Genomic DNA, 25,728 nt, shown 5'->3' on the forward strand with positions numbered 1-25,728 from the left:
CAGTATGTAGGACAGCAGACATCACAACAGCACAACGTGTTCATTTTAAAGAAACCTTTATAAAGTTTAAACATTTCTGGACATAAACATTTGAACTTTTCAAGACATATACAATTCTTTATATGAAACAGTAAATATCTCTTATTGTGCACACTCTTAAAGTAATTCAGAAAATAAACACTGTTATCTTTTGCCTGATCTGTCCTGCTCCTGGCATTTTAAACCTTACTTCTCTGTCACTTGAGGCACTTTCTGAATGACGAGGCTTTTGTAGAACAATGTAAAGCATGATGCTGAAAGACTATAGCGCCCTCGTGAGGCGACTTGTACACAGATACAGACCCGATGGCTTCCTGGCGCAGGAGCCTAGCTTACACACTTAAACTGATCAGTTGAGCTTTTTATACAGACATGCTGGCAGTGTGAGGCAGCTACACATGCAGGTTTAAATATAGTTTTACACTGCAGATTGTTCTTGTTTGTAAAAACTGAACCATAGTGAGTTTGACTCCTATTCTTCAAGTGTTTATATTCATTCCTAACACTACTTCTGCTCCTGGTGTTGATTTGAAGGTAACGCCTGCACGCCATGTGTATTTCTGATTGTTCTCATTAACTGTCTCTGATGCCAAAACTGAAAAGATCCTGTTAGTTTTCAGGGTACATTCCTAGTTTGGAAATTACTTCATGTCCACAGCACGGCGACACAAATCTTCAGACAAACATCACATGCTCATGAAGTCTTTTTTTCCCTGAAATAGCTTTGGGCTGTACACTGATTTAACACTGAAAGTCATAACCTTGATAGTTTTCAATATCCACAAATACTGATAAAACCTTGTAATGAAACTCTGGGTGATTTGTATGCCTCTCTGATCGAAGAAATCCACCATCTTGAAAAAAATTATCGGATGACTCCATAAATGCACTGTAATAACGCCAGAAACAAGGCCGCTTTTAGCTGTTCCTGAAATGTTTACATTTTGGACACTGAATTTTCACATGACAGGAACAGTTTATGAAAGTGTAAACGTAAGTGGTATCCCACTTTAACCCAGGCAACGTGATGGAGTGTGTGTTGAAAGAATGAGGACTTCAGGGGGAATTATTCTAAAGGGGACTTTCTGTCATGAGGTTTATCGTTCTTGGTCAGAACAAGGCAAATGTGTGCACAAACTCTGCCGTGATGGAAGAGCTTGTTTGTCTGAGCAGTGAGTGGGACAACCTCAAGGCCTCCAATCCCGCAGAGTGAGAGGGAGATGGTGATCAGACTGGGAGAAATGGTTTGGTTATGGTTCCACTGTGTCATCAGAAGACAGTAGTGGCCAAGTGGCTAGGAGTAGAGGAACGCTCCTCCTGACCATGTGATGTGTCGTCTCCTGAAAGATTAAAAAATGTAACTTCTCATGCTTGCTGTTGAGTTCACATGAACAACTGCGGCCTCTGTTCACCGACAAGCTGCCCCTCACCGTGTTGTTCATCTCCCTTCTCCTCGCTGTGCTCCTCCTGCTCCTCCGGCATTTCTATCTGACTCAAATCCTGCATGTCTGCCACGCTGGACTCCTTTTCAAAAATAACATTTGTTTTCTTTTAGCTTTCATTTAGTACAAATGTGAAAAACACACTCACATTAAGTGCTCTAAAAAGAATTCAGCAGATTCTTTGATTACCTGTGATTCAGAGAAACGATCTTCATCTGAGTTCCTAAATCCTTCTGGAGCCTCCATTAGGATCTCTAGACCGCCGGCCTCCTCATCGTCACTGCAAAGTGAGACAAAAAGTAGGCTGATGTGACACATTTCCCTAAAATACAGCCGGATAGATCCTTTAACATTTTATCAAGATTCACAGAAAGATGTATTTTATTAATGTTGACTGTTTGTTGCTGCTCTGCACTTAGCAAAAGATGGTTTTCGTAAGAACTGCTTCGCTGTGTGTTGTTCCTTTTTGTAATATTGTACTGCTGTAACATTTTCCTAATGTTTTATGGTTTCTCGTTGCTCTGCGTGACTTATGTTCTGTCTAAAGAGTTCCTGTTTTGTTGCTGTCTTTATGGCGTTTCTTATCTTCGTTGTGTAAATGTTATTACTTTATAGTGTCAACAACATCATCACCGAAGGACTGTAGTTGAAAATTAACTAGTTGGCTAACAATGGCACAGTGATGCTGATTCATGTGTTTTTTTCTGCATTAAAGTGTACGTAAATGACTTGTTTTGTTGAGTTGTGTTGTTAAATTATCCTGAATGTTTCCATGTTTCAAACCCGAGGAAATCTGTAATTTTACTCAAGGTAATGGTGTGTTTCATTTGGTCACCTGGCGCTGCTTTAACTTCTGGGATAGAGTCAGAGAGTGAGGGAAGAAGTTGACTAAACATAGCATGAATAAAACTTTATAGCCTGACCTTGTTTGTGAACATTTATATCACATCACTAGATTTTTACCAGTAGCAATGGTTGTTTAGCAATGAAGTCAACATCTCCCATTATCCCACACTACTTACATCTTTCCTATCCATAGTATGATCTATTGCTACGTCCACATCATATCATTCAGACTGTACATACGAGCAGCTGAGTCGGATAAAACGCTGTAATTAGGACTCGGAGATATCGCCCTGCCCACGGACTCTTGGCGACAAAGCCTACGTCACTGTCAGTAACGTCTGAATAAAATTCAATTTCAGCACTAAAACAGTTGATTCAGCCCTTTTAAAAGAAGCTGACCTCATTTGTTTGTATGGTTTCACTTGTTAACGACAAATACTGAACACAAGAAACAAGAAATTTCTGCATTGTGCTGTGCTAACAGTGACAAATGTACGTAAAACACAGTCTTCCCCTTCTCACTCATTACATCTCAATACATTCATTCTATTATAGTTATATGTTTATATGGCGACCTTGAAAAGGGGAACTTGCTCTCATTGCCCCTCCTTGTTTAAATAAAGGTCTGAATGAATGAATGAATTGTGTAAATGCAGCATATTCACAATAAAAGGGGAAATGGATCTAATCTTGTGTCATGTGACATTTGGATGGAAATGTTTTATATGAAATACTACTATGACCGACACGTTTGTCCAAATTCTCACACAAAAACAACCTGATGACACTAACCTTCCTCCAGAGTAAAAGTTCTTTTCATCCTTTTCTTCCTCCTCCACTTTCTCTTCCTCCTTTATGTTTTGGTTCTCTTCATGTTGCCCATCATCTTCATCATCATCATCATCATCATCATCCTCCTCCTTCTTCTTTTCTTCTTCTTGTTGCTCATCCTCTTTTTCCTCCTCGTCTTCCTCAAGGTCAGAGCAGTTGAGAAAGTCAAAACTTTCAAGGGCTGTCTCGACTTCTTGAGTGAAACTAGAAGAAGTAGGAAAAGGAGCCTGCGGAGAGAAACATGCAGGATGTGTCAATATCACTATCGATAAATTACAGTTGGCAAAAACACAAACGTGAATGCAGGAGCTCACCTTCGGAGCGTCCTCTGGTTGTTTTGACTCCTGGACGGACTGATGTGTCTCTTCTACCTGTTGTCCCTCTCCTGCTTCAGTGGTGCTGTCCTCTGCTTCTGCTTCAGTCCGCCCAGCCTGGACTGACAAGTCCTCAGATGCGTCATCTTTTACCTCCTCCGCTGAAACACACACTTGTGGGATGCTGCTTTCAGACAAATCCGACTCAGGAGGCACAGAGGAGACATCAGGGCATGAGCAGCTCAGGTCTGCTGAGGCCTCCGAGAGGTCAGCTGATTGGACAGACGCCCTATCAGTCACAGTACAGTCTGGACTGCTCTCGCCGACTTGGCTGTGCGAGCAGGAAGTCTGCAGATGGCCATTGGGCACCGCATCTGCCTGAGAGAAAACCTCCCCAGCTTCTGTCTCGTCCTCCTCTTGGTTGGAGGAGAGTGACGGCGTTGAAGCGCTGGACTTGTGCGGTGTGAATGACAGCTGAGTGGTGAGGGTGCTTTGCAGCATGTTGGAGGCCGTCAGCCTCTGAGCATGGTGAGCCAAGGCCGGACTGGAGGAGTCGTCGGATGATTCAGAAGAGTTGGACCAGACTGTCCCGTTCTCCATTTCTCCCTGTCGCTTCAACAGAGACTAGAAAGGAAACAAGACACATATAGATGAGAAAGAGACTTAATCTCGCTTCATGCTTCATGATAAGATGTCTAAAGCTTGTTTTTTTTGGGAATTAACAAAAATAGGAGTATACACGCACATCAAAGCCAAAATTGGCCGGTGCTGAGTTGAATATAAGCAAAACATGAAACAAAAAGACGGCTTGTACACTGCGGGGCTCCAATGTCCATGCGATTTATTGCACCAAAGTAGTGACGTGTGCAATGTGTGTGTTTTGTTTCATGTTTAGAATAAACACACAAAAATAAAATTAAAGGCAGTATACGCATATTGCATCTGACAAAATGTCTGATGGTTTTCAGGTTAATCTGAAATCAAACCATTTAAAACTTTTTCTGTTAGTATGCTGGATTAGATTGGAAATTACCTTCAACAATTCATTCAATTTACTAAATATTTGTACAATTACTTCCATATGTTGATTACTTTTGCTTGACCAATCATTATTATTTCACTTCTCAGATCTTTATGACTTTGATTACTGTAAACTAAACAGCTACAGCTACAACTACGTCCCAACACACCGACTGTACAGAGGTGAATCGGGGTGTTGTGCAGCCGAAATCACAACGCAAGGACGCTGTCCTGTCCGTCAGAACGTCATGGAACGTCTCCGCCGACCAGCGGCTCTGTCTGGGCCCGACACGAGGCACGCTCTTCACAGGAGGTGAGGAAGAGGAGGGACATATTGGAGCTCTACTCAACCACGATTAAACAGCTACAAGGACCACAGCTCCGCTCATACATGCTGCTGCTGTCACATGTCACACTACTGCTATCATTCATTCTGCTCGCGTTAGGCACGCTACTCCCACCTCCACACGTCCTCACACACAGTCCTCTGTAAATATCCTCACACACATCAGTGCTACTGCTACAGACAAAGCAGTTGGGGAGCAGCTGAAATAGAACAAGCCGGTGAAATGACAGTAATAATAGCCATCAGTGAGATAAATGGCAAATAAACAGTGTGCATATAAAGAGTTTACAAACCATTTTTTATGAACAAGTGGTGTAACAGATGGAGGTAATGTTGGTGGAAAATGCTAATAGGATATGACTTTTAATGTGACTCACATAAAACACCTGCTCCCGCATCGAGGGCGTGTCTGGAGGGCTCTGATTGGACAGCAGCCGTTTGGAAACTGTACTGGTGGATGATGTCTGGTCATCCTTATCAAACGGACTGAAAAACAAAGAAAAAAAACCATGAGAAACAGCAAAAGACGCCTGAATAAATATGTTAAAAATGTTAAAAAAAAACATAAGAGGTGTGTGCTGCAGTTTCAGTACCTCCAGGTGACCTCCAAGTTCAGCTTCACCGTCCCGAGGTCGTTGATATCCACGGCAAGCGTCTGGGGGAGTGGGCAGAACAGGTCGAGCATTTCGCAGGACACGGTGCCCACCACCACGTGATTGGCCAGGCTCTTTAGCTCCGTCACCTTGACAACCAGAACAAGCAAACACCAGAGAGATGAGGAGAGGCCGAGACCGTGGGAGATTCACAGTTTTACAATTAGCACAAGCTGGCAGCTTTAGTGAGACTGCATGAAGTGAAGTAGAGGCTGGTGAGAAAATGTGTTTTTCTCATTTTGAACAAATACCATTAAAAGATAAACAAACCGAAGGAGAAGGAAACATGTTTCTTCATTATGATGGGCATTTTTTTTTTTTAGTCGATCCCACACACAGCTTCCTGCTGCCATAAATATACGCAGCTGAAAATAGTCTGCAACAAATCTACTTTACTGCTGCTTGAGTTACATTTGCTTAAAACTATCCACCCAGCTGTTTTAGGAAAATTATTTGGCTTTTTTAAAAATGAAACTCTGCAATTGTGACTCCTTTTTCAAGATTTACATTTTGAGAAGAAACCAGTAGACGAAGATCAGTTAGATAAGTAAAACTTTTCATGGAATTTGTCTACAGTAAGAAAAATCAGGAAAACCAGCTGATCTCATTACCTTGATTGACAGCAGCTCCGTGACGAGAGGCAGAAAGATGTATTCCTCACTGTCCCACATCTGCTTGTTGCTGACTTCCACGCGGCCTCGTAGCCTCCAGCGTTGCCGCCCGTAGCGCATTAGGACCTAATGTGACAAAAAACAGTTGATGTGGTGAAGCAGATGTGATGCTGACTTAGATTCCAGTCTGCATGCTTGTAATTGTGTTTCTTACCTCATACTGGTCACCAGCACACAGCCGTGCAAAGCCAGCGAGGCCTGAAACATCGGAAATGGACAAGAAAAATGAGAACTGGAGAGCAAATAGGAAGTCATATGAGTGTAGAAAGTGACTCACCCTTCATCTTGACATGAAACTCTCCCATCTGGCTTTCTAATTCACTCTCAAGTGAGCACATGTGCTGCAGACACAAACAGAGGAAGGGATTAAATAATGTAATTGTGTAATAATGTAATTTTTTTATAACACTAGAATATACATCTATTTTTATCTAAAATAACGTGAGAGCCACGCGCTCAGGTCAGTCACTTGCCTCTGTACATTCCCTGTAGCCCTTGTTGGCTTCACTCAGGCTCTCTCTGGCCTCTTTGCTGCCAGTGGCGGAGTTGAAGGCCGCCACCATCTTACTTGCTCCATCACGCAGTCGCCGCTGTATACAATAAGCATCGTACAGCTCCTCAACCTGGAAAACACGGGTTTCAACAAATGGATATAATGTTAAATTCTCACCTGAAGAGAGAATGAAAATGAATATTATCATAAATTTGTATTGATAGAAAGCAGCTGTTAGTTTATAGAAAACATCAGATTCAAAACATATTTTATGTGTTATAATTGAAGCCTTTTTAGCCACTCTGGAGCCGTGGAACAGGCTGAGAACACAGCACTGACACAATATCACCACAAAAATTTGCCATGGCGAACATGTAAGCAAACATTGGCCTATTCACACATTCAGCGGACATGAGGAATCATTAGCATTCATTTGGAGTCGTGTTGAAGTCAATCTTACGAGTTTCAGTCAAATAATCATGATCCTTTCACTCCGTTTTCATCTCTACCAACTCCTGAGGTAAATATCTTGTTTTTAGTTGCTAGATGCTCCACTATGTTCACCAGCTAGTCGCTTACTGTGTCTGTCTGCCATTTGATGCCAGGTAGGTCATGAGTAGTGAATTCCTCAGAGCTTCTTCTTCTTTTTTTTTTCTTTTTTTTTAACCTATACACAGCTGCTGCAGCTGGACATGAGTTGCTGAGAGTGTTGAGAGTGAACCAAAACCATAACACCATAAAGAGTCAGTTGATAATAATTCTTTCTGGGTTTGTACCACTAATACATTTTTACATTAAACATTGTCCTCTAAAGTATTGTTTCAGTACAATATTTTGAAAGGGACTCTATACTATTTAAAAGCTACAACAGGAACTTTCTATTTCAGGACAAAAGATGATAATGGTGAAACAAAGTGAACTTTGTGTTTTATTGGCGTACCACCAGACAACAGAGCAGCTTCTTTCCTCAGGCTGTGAGACCTCTCTGTTCATCCTCAGCACTCCACCATCAAAAATAGTTTTAATTTTATGACTTATCAGACCCAGATAAGACAGAAACAGAAACAGAAATAGCCAATCATCTAATAGTCTTGTTTGCTTATGTAGGCCATAAAGAGGGATCGGTATCACATGAGGCTATTTCATAACCAGTTAAACGTTCCTTGTAGTACATTTAAATAAAAAAAGACATAACACATATATACAGAACGTGCATACACACTTTGCTGAGATGGAAGTCCAAGCGTCGCATAAACCTCTCTATGGCTTTCACTTGCTGCAAAACAAGAAATAAATTGTTAAACTTGACAAACAAAACACAGAAAATCTTTGCCTCTCTTCAATTCTTGTACAGTTTCAACGTCCTGCACTCATGTCTGTATAAAACAGGTGTGAATGAAACTCACCTTATCCTGCTCATACAAAGACCCCTGCAAAGTAAACAACAAGAATAAAAACATTCAGCATCACAAAGTATCAAATTAACATCCTGACTGAGACGACAGCAGCCAGCCTGGTACTATCAATACTGGCGTGACTGGTTTGACCACATGAGCAGCTCACCAAACGACCGTTCCTCTTGTTTTCTCTGATCTGCTGACCCAGGCTGTCCAGCTCCAGCTGGTGGACCTGCAGGTACGACCTAACAACAAAAACCCAATCACTGTTACTTCTTCATTTTAAGACTGAAAAGCAGTTGTATCCTGTGTATGCAGTGAAATTCCCCCTGCCAGCCACCCACTGCTATCGATGCAAACAGTGCCGGAGATGTGTTTACTCACTGTAAGCCTTTGCGTAAGGCAGCGTACACTTCATCCAGCCGCTCGGGCTGGGGGGTTTTAGTGGGTGGCAGTTTGGTGGAGCCTGTGAACATCCTGCTTCCTTACAAGGCACGTTTCTCTTGGATCAAACAGTGCTGAGGGAGACAGAGGCAGAGAGAGATAGAACATGGGATCACTTCTGATAAGGCCTTCGTGATTATTTGGTTTATTCCAGGAAACTGGCTGGATGGAGAGACAGACATGAGTTCAGCTCACCTGCTGAGTAGAGAGAGACTGTCACTACTGTAGCATGCTTGGAGAGTTGAGTGTAGCGCTGTGGCTTTAACAAACCGAAGGACATGTCCTGTAATTACACAAAAAAGTAACATTAGAGACAAAAACGTCCCCCTTCACCTCATACCTCACTGTACCTGACAAGGGTTTTTTTTGCTCGTTCTCTGTGATTATAAAGGATTCTGATAATTACAGAAGTCACTGGAGGATAAGTTGAGGGGGGGAAAGAGGATAGAAGCCACTCTTTCACTTCCCCGGTCTGGCCACACTGCTTTGTTGAAAGTCTGAGATGCCGAGCGACATGCATGCAGCAACCACATTGGCCGCGGCTGACAACAGAAGGGAGTACAGTCTGCTTTTGCTTCTCTTCCCCTTCCTTCCCTACTTCTCCACCCCCCTCTTCACATCCAACACCAGAGTACAGGAAGTCTCATGGCTGACTCTACACAGGAAATTCTACACAGAAGTTTGGCCCAAGAATATAAAACCATCCCTCCACTGTGAGCGAGGGTGTAAGAATTGACCCTTTTTCTACTCCAAGCTAAGCTACTAAACGGGCAGATTAGCGCGACGCCAAAGGAAGGGGAAACTATAGGAAGGGAGGGTCGTGCCTGGGCTAATCTAGTCACAAAAGAGATTACAGTCTTAAACCACACTAAATCTGTCAAGCAGGAGCCAAACCCATATTAACACATGGTATCTGTGAATGAGCTAGTCCAGGACAGAGCAACTAGTGACATCTGCTCTCCATTGTCTTACACTAAACTCAAAACCAGGAGAGAAACGTGCCTCAGTATAACAGATGGGATCAAATGTTCCACCTGTTGGAGTCACAGAAATGGAAAACACACAGATTATGGTTTCATAATGATCAAAGCCTTATTAGGAATAACACTGCTGACATGAGAATAAGCTGTATGCACCCTGCTGTGTTTCTGTGTTCCCCTGCTACACGGTGAGGTGAAGTGGACTCGGGGCGCACCAGGCCGGGGGTCCAGTTAAACCTCTAATCTGAGCTGCAGACTGGGAGGATTAACTGGAGTTGGTCAGAGTTAGAACATGGCAAAGAGAAGGTGCCATACCAGAGGTCCTTTACGGATAAAACACCCTGAAAACAACCACTTCTGCCAAAAACGGCCAAAGGACATGCAGGACTTGCACCCTGGGGAGCTATGAAAGTGCAAAGTCATCATGATGAAACACACATTCAAATAGAGGGAGAGAGAGAGATCTCACATACTCCCACCCACCCATAAATAGCTGTACCTGAGGAAGCCCACGCAGTCTCTGAGTAGACTGAGTTTTCCTGATGACTACGAGTGCCAGTCACCCAGTTTCCTCCCTGTCAGATGTGCTCTTATCCCTTTCCTTACATTAGAGATCATTAGCTGGATTAATCCTCTCCACAGACCAGAGCGAACAAAGAGGACACTGTTTCCAATCACCTCACAAGACTGGAGTTTTTTGTGTAAAAAAAGCCTTTCGCACACACTCACTGCATGCACAAGCACATATAGCCTTGTCCGGACAGCAGTTTGGGCCCACAACCCACTCACTCTCACAGTCATTTGTTATTTTTCACAAATTGACCGATCACTCACTAAGTTAACTGAATAGGGCTGAAACTGAAGATTACTGTTTTTAAGTGGATGTTTTTAATAAATCGACTGATTTAATCTCACAGTATTCATACGTTTTGTCTCAATAGGTGCAGCTATCCAATGTCATGTTGTGTTTGTTGTTGTAATTGTAAGTTTTGGAAATAAAAACAGCAGCTAACAAGAAAAAAATCCATCTCAATGGATGAATAGAGTAGATGAGGAATTTCAACCAACAATGGTTTAAAAGCGCGCTGTGAAGTTTTTGGAAAGAAACCTTCACCGATTGAATTTCATGACCGAATAAACTGAATAAACAAACAAGTTCATCCTGGTTTACTGTGTTTGTATTTGCAGGAAGCTTCTTAGTCACTACCTTTCTAGCTTCAAACAATGTTTTGGGGACTTTAATGCCTCTAGGTTGGCTTGTTTATATGAAAATATATCAAATAACTATTTATGAGTTTGTACTATTACATCACTAGTATTGTAAATAATAATTTTCTGAGTTTTTAAACTACATAATGCACCTTTAAATCAGACAAAGGCACTGAAAAGACAATTTTCCTGCTCCGGCTGGACAATAAAGCTCATCTAGTCTATTCTGTATATCCTTGTCATGCCTTTCTTGATGAACGACCTGAACCTTTAGCCAATTACTCAACCAAATGGTGATTAATTCTCTGCTGATTACTTAGTCAATTACTGTCTGACTGTCTCAGCATTAAATCAGACATCACTACGTGCCAATAACTAACTGGTGTCTCTAAACTGGTTTAATGTGACCTACTGTCACAGAATAGGGAAAAGAAAGTCATGTGTCATGTTGGAGATGAATCATAACCATTACTGGAAGTTCACTAATCCAATAATCGTTTCAGCATTTAAGCTTTTCTTGTATGTGGCTGAACATTTAGTGCAGATATAAACAACGACGTAGCTCCCTCCCCTCCAGATCATCCATACTTTGTGGGTCCAAGTGTGCCGGAGGAGGAAGAGGAGGAGGTGGTGGTGGTGGAGGACGAGGAGGATGAGGGGGTAATGGTGTTACAATACAATGCAACCACCTCTATTTCCAGATTACTGGATTAGCCTAACCTGGCGGCAGCAGGCCACTGAGTCGGATAAACACACATCACACATCGCGGCCGAGCTCTTTAGTGAATGATGGAGTCCAAACAGCAAAACTTAGGGACGCGGTGTCGGGCCAGATTTTGTATTCCGCACATATCCCACCCCAGCTCTCCGGAGCTCACATCACAGGCCACAAAAAGTCCACACCAGGACCTCCACCGCCCTGAACGTTAACCCGCTACCGCCGCAAACAGCTGGGAGAAACGGGGGGGATTGAGTAAATCACGGCCAGCTGGCGGATGTAATGTCGACAACATCACGGGAAAGCAACTTCACGTCGGACGGACTCATGACCATGTAGAGAAAAATTTAACGGGCTTCTTCTTGTGACCTTGGCGGAAAAAAAGCAGCAGGTACCTACCTCTGTTTGAACGTCCGACAGCCCGGAGGAGATGACCAGAGTCTCATTTCCAACGCGATGCTCCACGCTATTAGCAGAGGTTCACAGTTATTCTGGGCGCTGTCCCTCTCCTCGATTTCGCAGTTTTTTGTGTCCACAGTCGAGCTAGCGGCGGTAAGCAAGTCGGCTTCCGCTTCGGGGTTTTTCACAATAAAAGCTCCCAACCAAACCAAAAAGTTGCAGCTGGTATGGAAGTAAAAAGATGCAACAAGTAATAAAACACACGGATTAGCGCCAAAACTGAACTTTTTTTTTTTTTGGCAATCCTTATTACAATTTTTCTCTGATGTATTAGGAATATCCATAGGACCTCTCGCCATAAAAGCAACATTTGGCACGGTCATGCAGCAAAAACACGATAGCGTTTACTACACTCCTGAGACTTATACTGCTCAAATCGAAAGACAGATCTCCTCCCACGTTTAGTTCATTGATTAGAGAGCTCATGCATGATCTGACCTTAGAAAAAGTTTGTTACACTACAAGAGGTTGCACACTCCACTATCACACCATTTGGCAACCGGTTCTGAATCAGGTGGAAAGGATGAGGACGCCTCAGACATATTAAATCAATAGATGTAACCCTCTCCCTTTTTTCCTTTCCTTTCCTTTCCTTTAATTAAATTTTTGTATCTTTTTCCTCCCTTCCCCTCTTTTTTTTTCTCTTCTCCTTTCTTGCATAATTTTTGTTTTTTGCATTTTTTCATTGTATGCTTATAAATCATTTATCGATTATTGTAATGGTGCAATAGGGTAGGGTTACCTGTGGGATGGGATCTTGTTAAAATAACTGTATTTCAGATTGTATTTTGTTTACTCTGAAAAAATAATAAATATACTTTGAAAAAAAACCCCACATGAATTAAATTTCAAATATTTCAGTGGAGACAGTACAAAAAATATTTTCGCACAAGGTTTAGAGTACTGATCAAGAGATAATATGTTAAGTAATGTTAAATAATAAGTATTTATCTGAGAGTTTGATATTTTGTCTAAATACAACACCCTCTACCCTCAATTTGGATTTGGGAAAACTTTGATACAAAACCGTAGGAACAGTATGGCAATAATGATTGTAAATTATGTTAAATTAAGTGAAATAAGTTTAAGAGGCAAAAGCGAAGAGGGATAAACATCGTCAACGGTATCAAATAACACTGACTGAAAACAGCATTTTCAACAATCATGAATAGAAATTATATTGAGTAAGGATACTAGTTATAGATAGGATAAGATCCACCTGTTGGTTTGTTATAATGGTTCAAAATAAAATGGAAATACATTTGTACTTAAATTATTTCCCTCTATCTGTAGCCACACCATATTGTGAACAGCTACACACTTACTGCACACCTCCATCAAAGCTATAAATCTGTAGACAATTACTTTGGTATATGTGCATAATTTCGTAATGTAATCGTAATGAGGTGACAATTTGTTTATTTCTACTTTGTTTAAACCATTTTTCCACATTTAACCAACAAATTTTCTGACAATTTTCCATATAATCATAAAACGGGAAATAAAAGTTGTTCATGTTTGGGACAGCGTGAATTTCCTGACTTAAATTCCGATAAATTTTCCACAACTTCTTGTGGACAATACATCCACAAATACATCTTCTGATGGATCACATGCAGCAACAACCCATGTTATACATACAGACCATATAAGCTTGATGACAGATGACATTTTCTGTTGTGAACCCTTTAACATTTTGCACTGGATACCAGATATCAAAACTCATACAAGCTTTGCCTAATACTGTATATTCAGAACAGCTTTGCTTGGACAGAGTCACTGAACTTGTTCGTTTGAAACCTTTGACCAAACTATCTTATACACTTCTCAAAATTAGTTAGGTACGGAAGCCCTAAAGGAAAATTATCTTGTTATCTCGGGAAAACGGCAGTTGTTATTTCGAGATAATAACTCGAGATCTTGAGAAAACAAATGAAATTAACTCGTTATCACGGGAAAACGGAGGAAATAAAATGTATGAATGCATGGCCCTTTACAGCTTCCGTAGTTAGGGATATTGGGATATGGGTTTATATATGCACGTGCATGGATATGCAATACAAGAGGAATGAAATGTGTGGCATTATTTTTGGGGATCAAATGTATTCACAAAATTAAAAATCCAGATATGTCACAGAATAAACAATCGAGTGAAACACTAAAATATTCTAATATCCCTAACTAATATTGAGTGGCGTATGTTTGAAGCCAGTAATTATTGTGTACACGAGAACAGCTTGGACTATATTACACCTTCGTGTAAACTTATTGTGAAATGTCGCTCCTCCAACCGGAAATCGAGCTTCGGCTAGTTGCTGTGGCAACAAGGATGTCTCTCAGTCTGTCACTGTTTTCTCCGTTGCTGCTTGTGCTTCGCTGGCGACGCCACGGTGAATCCATCGGAAAAAAACAGACATGATGTTTCCGAAGGACAGGAAGGAGAAGAAGTACCAACTTCTCCCGGAGTCACCCATGGGTGGCCAAGTAAAACGTGTAGGTTCACGTTTAGCAGATAAATCTATCAGGTGCAGCGACGGCGTAGGGGCCGTTTGTCCAAATTTGACCAAGCCGGGGAGGGGGCGGCGATAAAGGAAAGCATGTGGCGCTTTTTCCTCCAGATTTCCGACAAAACAGGACGCTGCAGCTGGCAAACCAAGAGTGCCGCTATTAATCATCCAAATTAACTGGTTAAATATCTGCCCCCTTCCGGTTAAAGCTAAACTGCGTTCATACAAACTATACTTTAACTAGATGGAGGGTAAAGTTAACTGGAAGACAGAAGAGCTGGAGGGAGATGTCTTAAATAAGACTACCGAGGGCTTAAACACGGTCTCAGTATTACACTGTTAACCCACCAAAGATCTCCTGCCACTATCATTCATTACGTGATGTTAACGATGGTTAAAAAGTTTGGAAGCAAGCCAAAGTCTTGCTCATTGTTCGTGTTAGCTAGCTGTTAGCTAAAACAATAACTAGCTTCAGCTAAAGTTACAGCGACTTGCTCAACCATCACATGACGAGGAGGTTCCCCAACCTCAGAAACCACCAGGACTCAGAGTTTCTGTGTCGTCAGGATAAACAAAAGACATGGAGGTAACTTCTTCACAGAGGATTAATGCCTGTTGAGGAAGGTTTTTGTTAAGGAAACTATGAAGAGAACATTTGGATATGTTAAATATTTTATCCTCATGACATGTTTGTCATCATCACATTAAATTGAATTACATATTTTAGAAACTAGTTAAAGGGGCACTATGTAGTTTTGGAGACCTTAAAACTCAGAATTGTAATATTTGCAATATTAATGAGGTAATAACACACAATCAGAAATATAAATCTTTTTCATAACTGAGTAAACAAGCTGTTCTCAGAGGAAAATGAGGTCCCCAGAACACTGTTTGGAGCTAGAAAGGTGGCAGGGTCCGCCACATATAAACAAAGTAAAACAGTATGAAATTGTGTTGTCCTTTAAGGTCAGTTCGTTTATTCAGTCATGAAAACAAAGAGTTTGTTTGGGCAGAGTCATTTCTCTTCTGATTAAAATTTCTTCCCCAAAACTACATGGTGCACCTTTTAGCTAGTAGAGATTTGTTTATATTTGGTGGACCCTGCCATCTTTCTAGCTTCAGACAGTGTTCTGGGGACCGCATTTTCCTCTAAGAACAGCTTGTTTGTTCAGTTATGGGGGAAAAAAGTATATTACTGAGTTTGTATTATTACCTAACTGATTTTGAAAATATTACACTTCTGAGACTGAATTTTTTTTCTCCAAAACTGCAAAGTGCTCCTTTAATGTAACAGGTTCTCTGGCTTAGTTTCAGTAATACCGATACCTTGTTAAGTGTATCATCCAAAGCCAGTAACAGGCTGCAAGTGTGAAGCTGCTGTCTGACAGCTAATCCAATGGGATCTAAGATTTTGATATCTTGTTTTAGAGATCTCCTAAATTCCAGAATGATTTCAGGCAGAAAATCCTTCTTTTTGACCGTTGAGCACATTGTAGCACTTGAATGATTTTGTTGGTGGCAGCATTGTCAATAGGAAATCTCATGAGAAAGTGAAGTCATTTTTAATTGGCTTCAACATGCTCTTCTCACATGATGTGCATTCATGCAATATCTCACATGCAAAGAAGTTGGCCAGTGTTTCAGAGTCATGCCATTTCCGATTTGTATCAGTCTAATTGGAGATGATTGATAAATTACAACAAAGCACAAGTATTAGCCAACTGCTGAGCTTTTTTCTTATGAAAGCTTAAACTGAGTCATGATCCCATTTACAGAGAGAAACCCATTTCATTTGGCGTCCAAGTGAAGTAATACAACCTTCTGCAAATGCAAAAAGTGCATCACTGGAGGCAGATGGTTGATTGTATCCCAGTTAAAGCTATTTTAAAATAAATGGCTAAAAATGAAAATGTCATTAAAAAAAAAAAGGACATATTTGAACAATACCAGTGTGAACAATAGACTGGTCAAGACATCCAGTAAAATGGTGCACAAGCCTTGCATTGTATTTTCAGTTAATTTGTTATTTAGACATACAGATGAGTGATGATCTTAATATCAAGTTGTCCATTTAATAAAATATATTTGCAAGCAAAATACACGGACATTTCTGTGTCAACACTCGGGTGTTACCCAGCCAATTCTGATAAAACAATGATTCAAGCCATTTTTTGCTGTAACTGTACCACTAACATGTGTTGTCTCTTGATTTTAAATATCCATGATAAAAATCATTACAGCTGCAGAAACCTAAACATCAATCTCAATGTCTACTTTTTTATTGGTTGTACAGTCATACATCCGGTCTCATCTGCCACAGTTATTAAAATATCATTCAAGCAGCTACGTAGCATTGCATTGCCAATGGTACAAAAAGGAAAACATCAACCCAAAGTGGAATGGCTACACAAAGGAGCAAAACAACATTATTTCCTTGAAATTATCTGTGACAATGTTTAGTACATATGCATTATCTAGGGATGTTACAGTAGCAAGAAAGGAGCATAAGATAAGCAGTCTATTTAAGCTCTTAAAAACTAGATTAAAAAGGGATTTACTAAACCACAGAAAAAGAAAAAAAAAGAAAAATATTTTTTCTTATGTTGAGGTGGCTGTAATTAAGGCAGTAAATCCCTCAAGAGTTGCCTCTTTGTTTCTGCAATATTAGGACATTTCTGATGATGCTGCAGCAGTTTTCTGTCCAAACTGAGAGGTACATTGAGCTCTTCAATGAGGATATTCAAAAGTGATAAGAATTCTTGTCAAAATGCAGTAAAGCAAGATCCCTTACTGATTACACACAGGTGGATAACAAGTTAAGACAATAATGAGAAGGCAAAGGATACTGCTGTCAATTACGGCCACCCCAAACTCTAATGTTCTGAAATATGCATTTTTTGGTAGGCAAATCCTTATTAAAAATCTTTTTCACTCATCCAAGTCTTTTATCAATACACGATTAAAAAGCAAATCTTAAATTACAACAGTGATGTTTGTTTCTGTTTAGGAAGTGTTTGTCATCCTAAATTCCAAAAATTAAGATGTGATGCGTGTGTTTACAGGGTCGACCCTCACATCGATCACCGGTCCATCATGCTGAGGATCATCTCAGGGGTCAGGTCTCCATTAGGTGGGGCCTCAGACAGCTGTGCTGTGCCCTCTTCCTGGGACAACTCCTCCATCTGAATGGTCGACTTCCCTCCACCGACCACCACCTCCTCCACGGTCTCGTCGTTGCCATCTTCCTGGTCATCTTCGGCTCCAACCTCCTTCTTCACAATGATGTCATCCACCTCTCCAGTGGCCTCGTCCTCCACACGGATAATAGCAGCCACTGTTAAGAGAGTTGCAGGTCAGATTCTGGTACTAAAAGATGTAAAAAATGCTTTTCACTTTGTTAAAATGATTTAAGATATCAGATTGTGATAATTTTAACAGTCCATCAGCAAAAGTAATGTAGTCAGACGCTTACTGTCTGCTGGTTTGCTCTTTGGGGGGCGTCCACGTTTCCTCTTGACTGGTGGCTCCACAGGGGCTGGGATAGGGACAACTGGTGGGGCCTGTTCCACTTCGATCCCACTTGACAGCTCTTCTTCATCCTCCTCCTCCTCCTCCTCCTCCTCCTCCAGTTCAGCCTCAGCCTCTACATGTGGAGTAAAGACAACAAGCAGATACCAATTACATTTTGAGGGTATTTACTGACAAAGTTTACTCAATATAATGACCACCACTGCAATATGTGCAATATATGACATATTTATACATGAAGATTATTGACATTTAACTAAGTGGTATATCTATACTACATGTATTTGGATGTATCCAAAATATCAGGCAAAGAGTAGAAAGCGTACGAAGCAGCTTCATGCCGTACAACGTCATAAGCATGCGGTTTCGCTGTGAATTCTCCAGACAATGACTTGTTCTATTCACACATGGGCTAAGTCTGACATAACACAGACTTTATACCAGGGAGCTGGCAGGGTAAAGTCCAGTATCCCTGATTTGGACATTTGCATTCACACATACAGCTTGTCTGGGTAATGTCCGTTAAAGAGCGGGGTAGCAGTGCATGTGTGAGTATATCTTGAGAAACTAAACAGTGTTTCCCACAGGATTTCGTAAGACTATGGGGGGGTGGACCTCGGACCCTCTAGCGAGGTATGCGGCCCTGCTCCCCCGGAAGAAAATTTTGCAAATTTTAAAACATTAAAGGCAATCTGGTGCATTTTGACAGAAAAATTAAGAGGCGATCTCATAAATAACATGACCATGATTGAGAAATTATGGAAAATATAAAAAAAGGTAGAATATAATCAAATATAACACTGAGCTTTGGCTCTGCTGCCTGGTGATTAGCCCAGTCCTCACAATTTACTCTACTACACTGGCTATACCATGTTAATACAAGCCTACAGACTATAGTCAATATCAATCCATTGCTTTTAATCTTGTAGCCTATTAGTTCTGACTTGTAACTAAACGTTCACTGAGAGACCAGATAAGATTGCCTTGTTATAAAATTATCAGTGCCTGAGAGTGCCATCTTAACTATATATTGTCCAGTCTGTGTGGTTCAGGTTGCTGCTGGAAAACGCCACGGTCATTTCATGCGCGTGCATGTGAACGTGACAACATGAGTTGTATTTCAGTCTCATGTTTTTCAGGCACAGCGTCACAGAACAGTGCTGGAAGTGGCTGGTAAACTGAGGACTATAGGCTATATACTGTCTGGCTAGGTTAACAAAACAGACAAACAGACTGGAGAGAGATTGACTACAAGCTAACACATCAACTTAATGTTACTCTTAGAAACCACAAGTTTACCTGACAGCTATTCCTGTAAGTCTTTCTTATGTTTTTTTCTTTCCATGGCCAGAAGATATAACTAGGTCCACCTCACTGAAGTTGTAAAAACAGCTTTGATATGAGGGGGAGGCAGCGTAATTTGCAGGCCTCGGACAGGAGCATCTGTGTGTGCACGCGCATGTACATGTGACCGGGAGAGAGAGCGCATGTACGTGTACAGAAGGGGGCGGGGCAGTGGACTGACTGGGAGTGAGAGACACTTTGGCTATTATGAGAGGTGAAAAACATTTTTGGATCAATACAAGACCATGGCGCAGTAAATTAGACTATGGCGGCACGCCAGAGTCTCGTCAATTAATGGGAAACACTGCTAAAATAAAACTAAGTTGCTTTAACTTAACAGCTTTTTACCGGTAGGTTCAATGATAAATAGGCTCCTCTGACCCATTTTGAACAAATGACATTGCGTATTCTAGCTTCAGACTGAGGAGCAGCTACAAAAGCACACATATACAGTACCTGTGTCGTCATCATCATCATCCCTCCTAGTCTGCATCTTCCTCTTCCTGCCCCGGCGACCCTTTTTGGGTGTGGGGGTTCCATTTTCTTCTTCAACAATCTCACCGTTGCAGTTCTCAGAATGACGCAGCATAGTGTTCTGTGGAGCACATACATAACCATTATCACTCAGTGACATGCTGTTAAAAAAAAAAAGCATCTGTGCCAAATAAGATTTGGATACTGAACCCCAAAGAAAGCACCTACTCAGTCCGATAAGAATTTCTCAAAGTGCATAGGCAAAAAGAGTTTCTACTTCCAGGCGTATGTAGAACTATGGAAATACTGAATACACGCAGTAGAGTCTCCCGTGCTGGTCCCACATGCAAGTTCCTACTCAGCTTATATAGACTTTTCACTGTGATGATATCACAGATGATTTAAATCCCTGTCCTTAGGTTGAGGGAAGTTTTACAAATATAAAATCTTCATGAATCAAAAATTCATAATCAACCTCATTTGGCAGTGAGGGGTGTTCTGTTAACAGTTTTGCAATACATATGCATATGCGGCCACCGGGCAAAACTGGAACCAAGGCTGAGCAACAGTGCTGTAGCCAGGTTGTTTTATACTTTAAAAATCATTATACGAAACAGAGCTCATTCCTACCCTGCGGGTGAAGGTCTTGCTGCACTTGTTGCAGACGAAGGCAGTGGGGATAAAGTTGGGATCATGGTAGCGCTTGAAGTGCATGTCCAGAAGCTGCTTCTGCCGGAATGTTTTCTCACACTGGCTGCAGGCGAACGGCTTCTCTCCAGTATGTGTACGCTTGTGCATTATCATGTGGCGTTCCTAGGTCAGACAAAAATAGTAATTTAGTAAGCAAGTATGAGGAAAGAAAATATTAGCAATAAATAGGTGTTTCATGGTCCACTTGACACACCTGTCTGCAGCAGTAGTCACACTGTTCACACTTGAAACGTTTCTCATTCTTGTGGGTCTTCTGGTGTTGGATGAGAGCGTATCGCTCATGAAAAACAGCATCACAGTAACGACATTTCTTTCCTGTCTCAATGAATGAGTGTTGCTTCCGCAAGTGAACACCTGGAACAGGACCAGAAAGACATGAAAATTTGTTAGACAAATGTTACTCTGGTCTGTTGTATGGTTAAAGACAAACAACTGTCCTTAAGATGTCCAATTTAGTAAAACCCACATAAAAACAGGCATTCCGAAAACCACATCTGATCATTTTAATGTCACATAGTTTTAAGTAAAAATGACGACAAATAACTAACCAAGGTCACTCTTGCGTGCGATGACAGTATCACAGTGTGGGCAGTGGAACTTGGCCACATTCTCTGTGTGTTTCTGCAGAATATGCATCTTCATGGTGCCACTCTGTGTGAAACGGGCATGGCAGATGTAGCACTCGTATGGCTTCTCACCTGCAACAGAGAGGAGAGAAATTAGTAACTGAGGTAACTCTTCTCAAACTGAGGTAAACTGAATCTTTTAGCCAGTAGATGGTGCAAGTATGTTACCTGAATGTGTCCTCATGTGTCTCTTCAGCTTGTAAGTGTCCCTGCTAGCATAGCTGCACAAACTGCACTGGAAGGGTCGCTCTCCTGTGTGAGAGCGGATGTGCCTTTTCAGCTTGCTGACCTGGAAGAGGAGACAGAAACATTCAAATAGGAGTCTACCCAGGGGTATAGAGAGAAGAATTAAAGATTAGTTGATATCGAACACAGATCAACTTGTGATTACTTGCCTCCACACTGCAATAGTCACACATAGAGCACTTGAAGGGCTTCTCATGTGTGTGTTTGTAGCGACGATGACGCACCAACTCACCACTGGTCACAAACGCCATGTCACAATCCGTACATTTGTGTGGCCGAGTGCCTAAACAAATGGAGCACAGTGTGAGAATGAGAAACACTCACCATGGTTTAGCTATAAAAATATTCTATGCCTGCTTTGTCTCCAAGTAACATGAAGCAAAAGCAATCAAATCATGGATGAAAAATAAGCCATGTCGTGACAGAATTGTGCTAAATTAATGAATAACAAAAGTCAAGTAAAAAGGAAGCCAGTTCAATTCTTTAGATTCAATTCTTCGCTCACTAATTTATTTGAACTATTCTAATGTTTTCAATCAAGTAAAAAAAGTTTTTGCATTACCTGTGTGTGTGTTGAGGTGGTTTCTCAGCAGTGTCACTGTCCGAAAAGCCCGTCCACACAAGTGACATTTATGTGGTCTCTCGTCTGTGTGGCTCTTCATGTGTCGGTCCAGGTTGGAGCGCCTTGGGCAGGTGTAGCTACACAACTCACACTGGAAAGTCTTCTTTACACCTAGACACACAAATGGGAGATCATGGTTCATTAAAAGCAAAACAAGTATACACCACTTTTGGATCGTAAAGCGGAACCTCACATAGCCAAAGTACAATCTAAAATGCGTCATGTTAAAGAATCAGTGTCGAACCTTTTTTCTTGATCTTGGTGGGCTTTGGTGGCTTCATGTTGCCTACAACCTTCTCAGCATTCACTTCCGACAGCAGCCCCTCCTGCTGCTCTTCTTCGAAGTCGTACACAGAGACATCCATGTCACGATTGCCCTCCCCATACCGCAGGCGGCTCTTTTTTCCTTTCTTTCCTTTACGGATGGTGTTGATGGGCTGGTAATCTGGGTCCTTGGACCATTCTGCTTCTTCTTGCTGCGGCAAAGCTGTCTCAATTTCTGCTGCCTCTTCTCCCTCCTCTTCTGCCATTGTTCCTTGAAGCTCTTCATGGGCTGCCTGGAGCTCCTCCTGCTCTACAGTCTCAACTTCACCATTAGCCCCGACTTTTACCACCTAAAAAAACATTACATTTCATCTTAATATGACCAGGCTATTTTCAGTATGCCAAGTTGATGACACAACTAGAAAACCTGATCTTGTTTAACAGCAGCCCAGAGTTGTTTCTCACCTGGAAACCCTCAGGCAAGGGAAGAGTGTGACAGATAACCGGCTCTGCATCTTTGTTCACTGCTGATGCATCAACATAGGTGGCCTGGAGCCCTTCTACAGTTGCTGTTGTGACAGGTACCTGCACCAGCTGAAGCTGACCAAGACCTAATGCAGCTCCAGCCTGCTCCTCCATATTCACCACCTAGATTGAAAACAAACAAACAAACAAAAAACTTCAATTTGATAAAATTATAAAACTACTTCATAAGAAGTAAAATTATTGATAATCCAACAAAGGCTTAACCTGTGTTCTATACAAACCTGGAGTGTGATGATCTGACCATCGTCTCCACCAGTAACAGTAACAGTGCCGCCGCCCTCCAACACCTCCGTCTTCATTTGCAGCAGAGTCGGATCAAGAGCATCCATCACCATCATCTCCATGTTACCAGCCACCCCCCCCTGTTGAGCTATGGCTGCCCCTTGCATCAAGGTCTCTCCACCTTCTGGTAAGGCCTTTCCATCAGCCTGGGTGGTTTCCATGGTAACAACCTCACCCTCCATGGTGATAGGCCAACGAACACCCTTAATAAAGAAGACATTTATTAAAATTCTGAGAAAGACCTCCATGAATGAGTATTCACGTGGTTTTAAAAACAGAAATACATAGCAAAGTGAAATTATGTTGTTGGTATAATAAAACATTAAGATTTCATGTGGCCAGGGAAATGTGTGTATTTGAATATACTTGTACTAACTTATTTAATGTTTACTTATAAAAACTGTATCCACTGTTTCAAAAATACTTGGCAGGACATATTTGCTCAGCTCAACTAGACTTAAATTATTTCTAATCACTCTTAATATTCACTGAGCTTTAGCTAGTAGTGTCATTGTAAACACATTAGCTTTGTGATTGACCAGTGTCCGTCAAATTAAAAGATTTTTCAACTTGAGAAAGTCGCAGTTTGTAATACAACTAAATCAAGCAAAAAATGAGTGTGCATAAGTAGAACGACAACACACCCAACAGTCACGGAAGTGGTGTTGGTTCAATTATTACTCGCTGAAACCCATAACCACCCTGTTGAGTTGGCCCACATATTTGCGAGCTCACATAACTCACCAAGTCTCCTTGTGCATAACTGCAGCTGCCAATATGACCAGAATTGTGTGAGTTTCATCTTTTTTAGAAAACTTTGCCTGTGCCTGGTGACTGCCATGTTGGTGAGGTATGTCTTTCTGATTGACAAACGTGTGCAATTCATGGCACAATTCAAAGGGGCTTTTAAAAAATCAGCACATCTTTCACCAACAACCACCGTACATAGTTTTTCTGAAATGAGTGAAACTGAAAAGAATGGGACTTTGGCTCTCGATAGGTGTGGTGTAGTAGTATCAGCAGAAGATATCTCAAAAGCTCAGTTGGGGGCATGTGTGTTTTTTGTCATTTTAATGACCTGACCCTGTAATCGACCATTAAAAAGGCCAATCATTAGTTTTGCATGTATTGACTTAATCAACTATCCTCTCTGAATTCCTGGCAATCAGTATGCTCTATTTTAAACACAAGACCAAACAATGCAACAACAAGGTCAAATCTGTAATTTACCCGTCTCCATATGTGGGAATTCAAAACAGGTAGCTGCAGTGATAGAAAACTGGTTAAAACTTGTATTTTAGGAGGCATATGGAGACCGTCTCTCTATCATGGTCAGCCTTAATCTCTGTTACACTATGCACCAAGTCTGGCTGAATACAATGAAGGCCACCCTGATAACCAGTGACTTCTAGGTTTATATATATATAAAAAATAACTACACACATACACACACACCTGATAGAATAAGGGTATAGTTGAGTACGAGTCAGATAAAGCAGTACCTCGAGCTTAGTGTAAAAGTGAACAGTGTGTTGCGAGGAGTTTATGACGCATAGTACCACTATCTCGTCCAAAAGTGAGGTAAACTCTTAAAAAGTCGTCATTTACTCCTTCCTGTGCTGGTCTGTGGTGATTAAACATTGATGAGCTGCCCGTTTGTCATTTATAGAAATCACAATCAGTCGATCAATCAATCAACGATTCAGTTACTCGCTCGCTTGTTTTAAGAGCACCTTACTTCGTAACATTTCATTATTAATTTACAGTCTATCGGTCTTAAAGTAATATATTGCTGAAACGCTACAAACTACTGAAGCGTCAACTCGTGTTAGTTGGTTTGTTAACTCGAGAGGCGCGAGTACGTCTGAAAACAGGAAACAAAGGGCACGATAAGATGGACGTCAGGCCTGAACTAACTTAAAACAGAAACACTCATAAATACAACCATCCCTCTGCAAATAACCAAAAATATTAGCCAAAAACAACCAAATCGCTCAACTGAGACCGGGAGTTGCAGTTTATATACGGATTTAGTGCATTTTGGACAACGATAGAGGGAGACAAACACCCCCCGCCAGCCGCCTGGCCGGTAAGCCCTACCGTGACACCTAGAGGCCGACGACGGCTCCTACAAAAACGTTTCCGTGTTTGGAGGCAAAGCAACGTCTTCACTTACTCCCGGCTGCTTCTTTTCCTCGTTATATTCACGTCGAAGCTCGGCGTCTGTGATCGCTCCCTTCGATCCCGCTGTGGCCGTCCGTGCGTGCTGAGCGCCGGACTAATAATTTTCTCCCGCTTTGGAAGAGTGGGCCTAACACAAAATGGCGGCCCTCAAGAGCTAACGCGGCTGCGCGAACACAGCGCCCGAGGGAGTAAAGGGGCGTGGTCGAGCTGTGGCTGTGGGTGATGGGCGCCAGATTTGAATTAAGGCGTGGGCGTGGCGTCCGGTGACACTGTCAGGGCGATCAGCAGATATGAGAGGTTTCTGATCGGTTTTCTGAGGAGGAGTACAGGTTATTTTCGCTCAAGAGGGAAATATAGACCTCCAACAGCTTCGAGTCACTGTTAAATCGAGGTTGCAAGAATTTCCAGAATTAAAGCAGTTCATAAAATCCGTCACAAGAGGGCAGTATGAATGTTGTACGTGTAGGGCGGGCCTCACAGCACACAGATGGTCGTGATTGCACATCATTCTCAAGGGTTTTCATGTAGAGTT

General features: G+C 41.6%; 2 protein-coding genes across 3 annotated transcripts; both read right to left on the reverse strand.

Moving 5' to 3' along the window:
- Positions 1-39: 39 nt before the first annotated feature.
- LOC140994657 (rho family-interacting cell polarization regulator 1-like) lies at positions 40-11,920 on the reverse strand. Its single transcript, XM_073464391.1, has 17 exons — positions 11,803-11,920; positions 8,692-8,779; positions 8,437-8,570; positions 8,219-8,297; positions 8,062-8,085; positions 7,878-7,931; positions 6,636-6,785; positions 6,440-6,503; positions 6,317-6,360; positions 6,103-6,228; positions 5,432-5,580; positions 5,216-5,324; positions 3,473-4,096; positions 3,120-3,385; positions 1,671-1,761; positions 1,470-1,563; positions 40-1,379 (listed from the first exon to the last, which is right to left on the reverse strand). The coding sequence occupies exons 3-17, from the start codon at positions 8,526-8,528 to the stop codon at positions 1,309-1,311; spliced, it is 2,037 nt and encodes a 678-aa protein (XP_073320492.1). The 5' UTR covers positions 8,529-8,570; positions 8,692-8,779; positions 11,803-11,920; the 3' UTR covers positions 40-1,308.
- Positions 11,921-16,421: 4,501 nt separating this feature from the next.
- On the reverse strand, positions 16,422-25,352 carry LOC140994661 (transcriptional repressor CTCF-like). 2 transcript variants are annotated; one of them, XM_073464397.1, is made up of 13 exons: positions 25,189-25,352; positions 22,952-23,215; positions 22,650-22,832; positions 22,165-22,534; positions 21,861-22,031; positions 21,448-21,581; positions 21,221-21,341; positions 20,975-21,124; positions 20,620-20,780; positions 20,346-20,528; positions 19,698-19,836; positions 17,842-18,012; positions 16,422-17,703 (listed from the first exon to the last, which is right to left on the reverse strand). In XM_073464397.1, exons 2-13 carry the CDS (start codon positions 23,192-23,194, stop codon positions 17,450-17,452), a joined length of 2,280 nt encoding a protein of 759 aa, XP_073320498.1. In that variant the 5' UTR covers positions 23,195-23,215; positions 25,189-25,352; the 3' UTR covers positions 16,422-17,449. The 2 variants fall into 2 exon arrangements, with proteins under 2 accessions (XP_073320498.1, XP_073320499.1); XM_073464398.1 differs by lacking the exon at positions 25,189-25,352 and adding an exon at positions 25,113-25,131 and having other exon boundaries at positions 16,633-17,703.
- Positions 25,353-25,728: the final 376 nt, after the last annotated feature.

The sequence above is a fragment of the Pagrus major genome, chromosome 4 (assembly GCF_040436345.1).
Source record: "Pagrus major chromosome 4, Pma_NU_1.0".
Taxonomy (NCBI): domain Eukaryota; kingdom Metazoa; phylum Chordata; class Actinopteri; order Spariformes; family Sparidae; genus Pagrus; species Pagrus major.

Bases quoted from the DNA above. Each gene is read 5' to 3' on its own strand.
- LOC140994657 (XM_073464391.1), bottom strand. From the start codon at position 8,528: ATGTTCACAGGCTCCACCAAACTGCCACCCACTAAAACCCCCCAGCCC. The intron at 6,229-6,316 runs GTAAGAAACACA...TTGTCACATTAG, and splicing joins GTGCTGGTGACCAGTATGAG to GTCCTAATGCGCTACGGGCG. The intron at 4,097-5,215 runs GTGAGTCACATT...TTTCCTTTCTAG, and splicing joins TGCGGGAGCAGGTGTTTTAT to TCTCTGTTGAAGCGACAGGG.
- LOC140994661 (XM_073464397.1), bottom strand. From the start codon at position 23,194: ATGGAGGGTGAGGTTGTTACCATGGAAACCACCCAGGCTGATGGAAAG. The intron at 20,781-20,974 runs GTTAGTTATTTG...GTCCTGTTCCAG, and splicing joins CGCACGCAAGAGTGACCTTG to GTGTTCACTTGCGGAAGCAA. The intron at 19,837-20,345 runs GTAGGAATGAGC...TGTGCTCCACAG, and splicing joins GCAAGACCTTCACCCGCAGG to AACACTATGCTGCGTCATTC.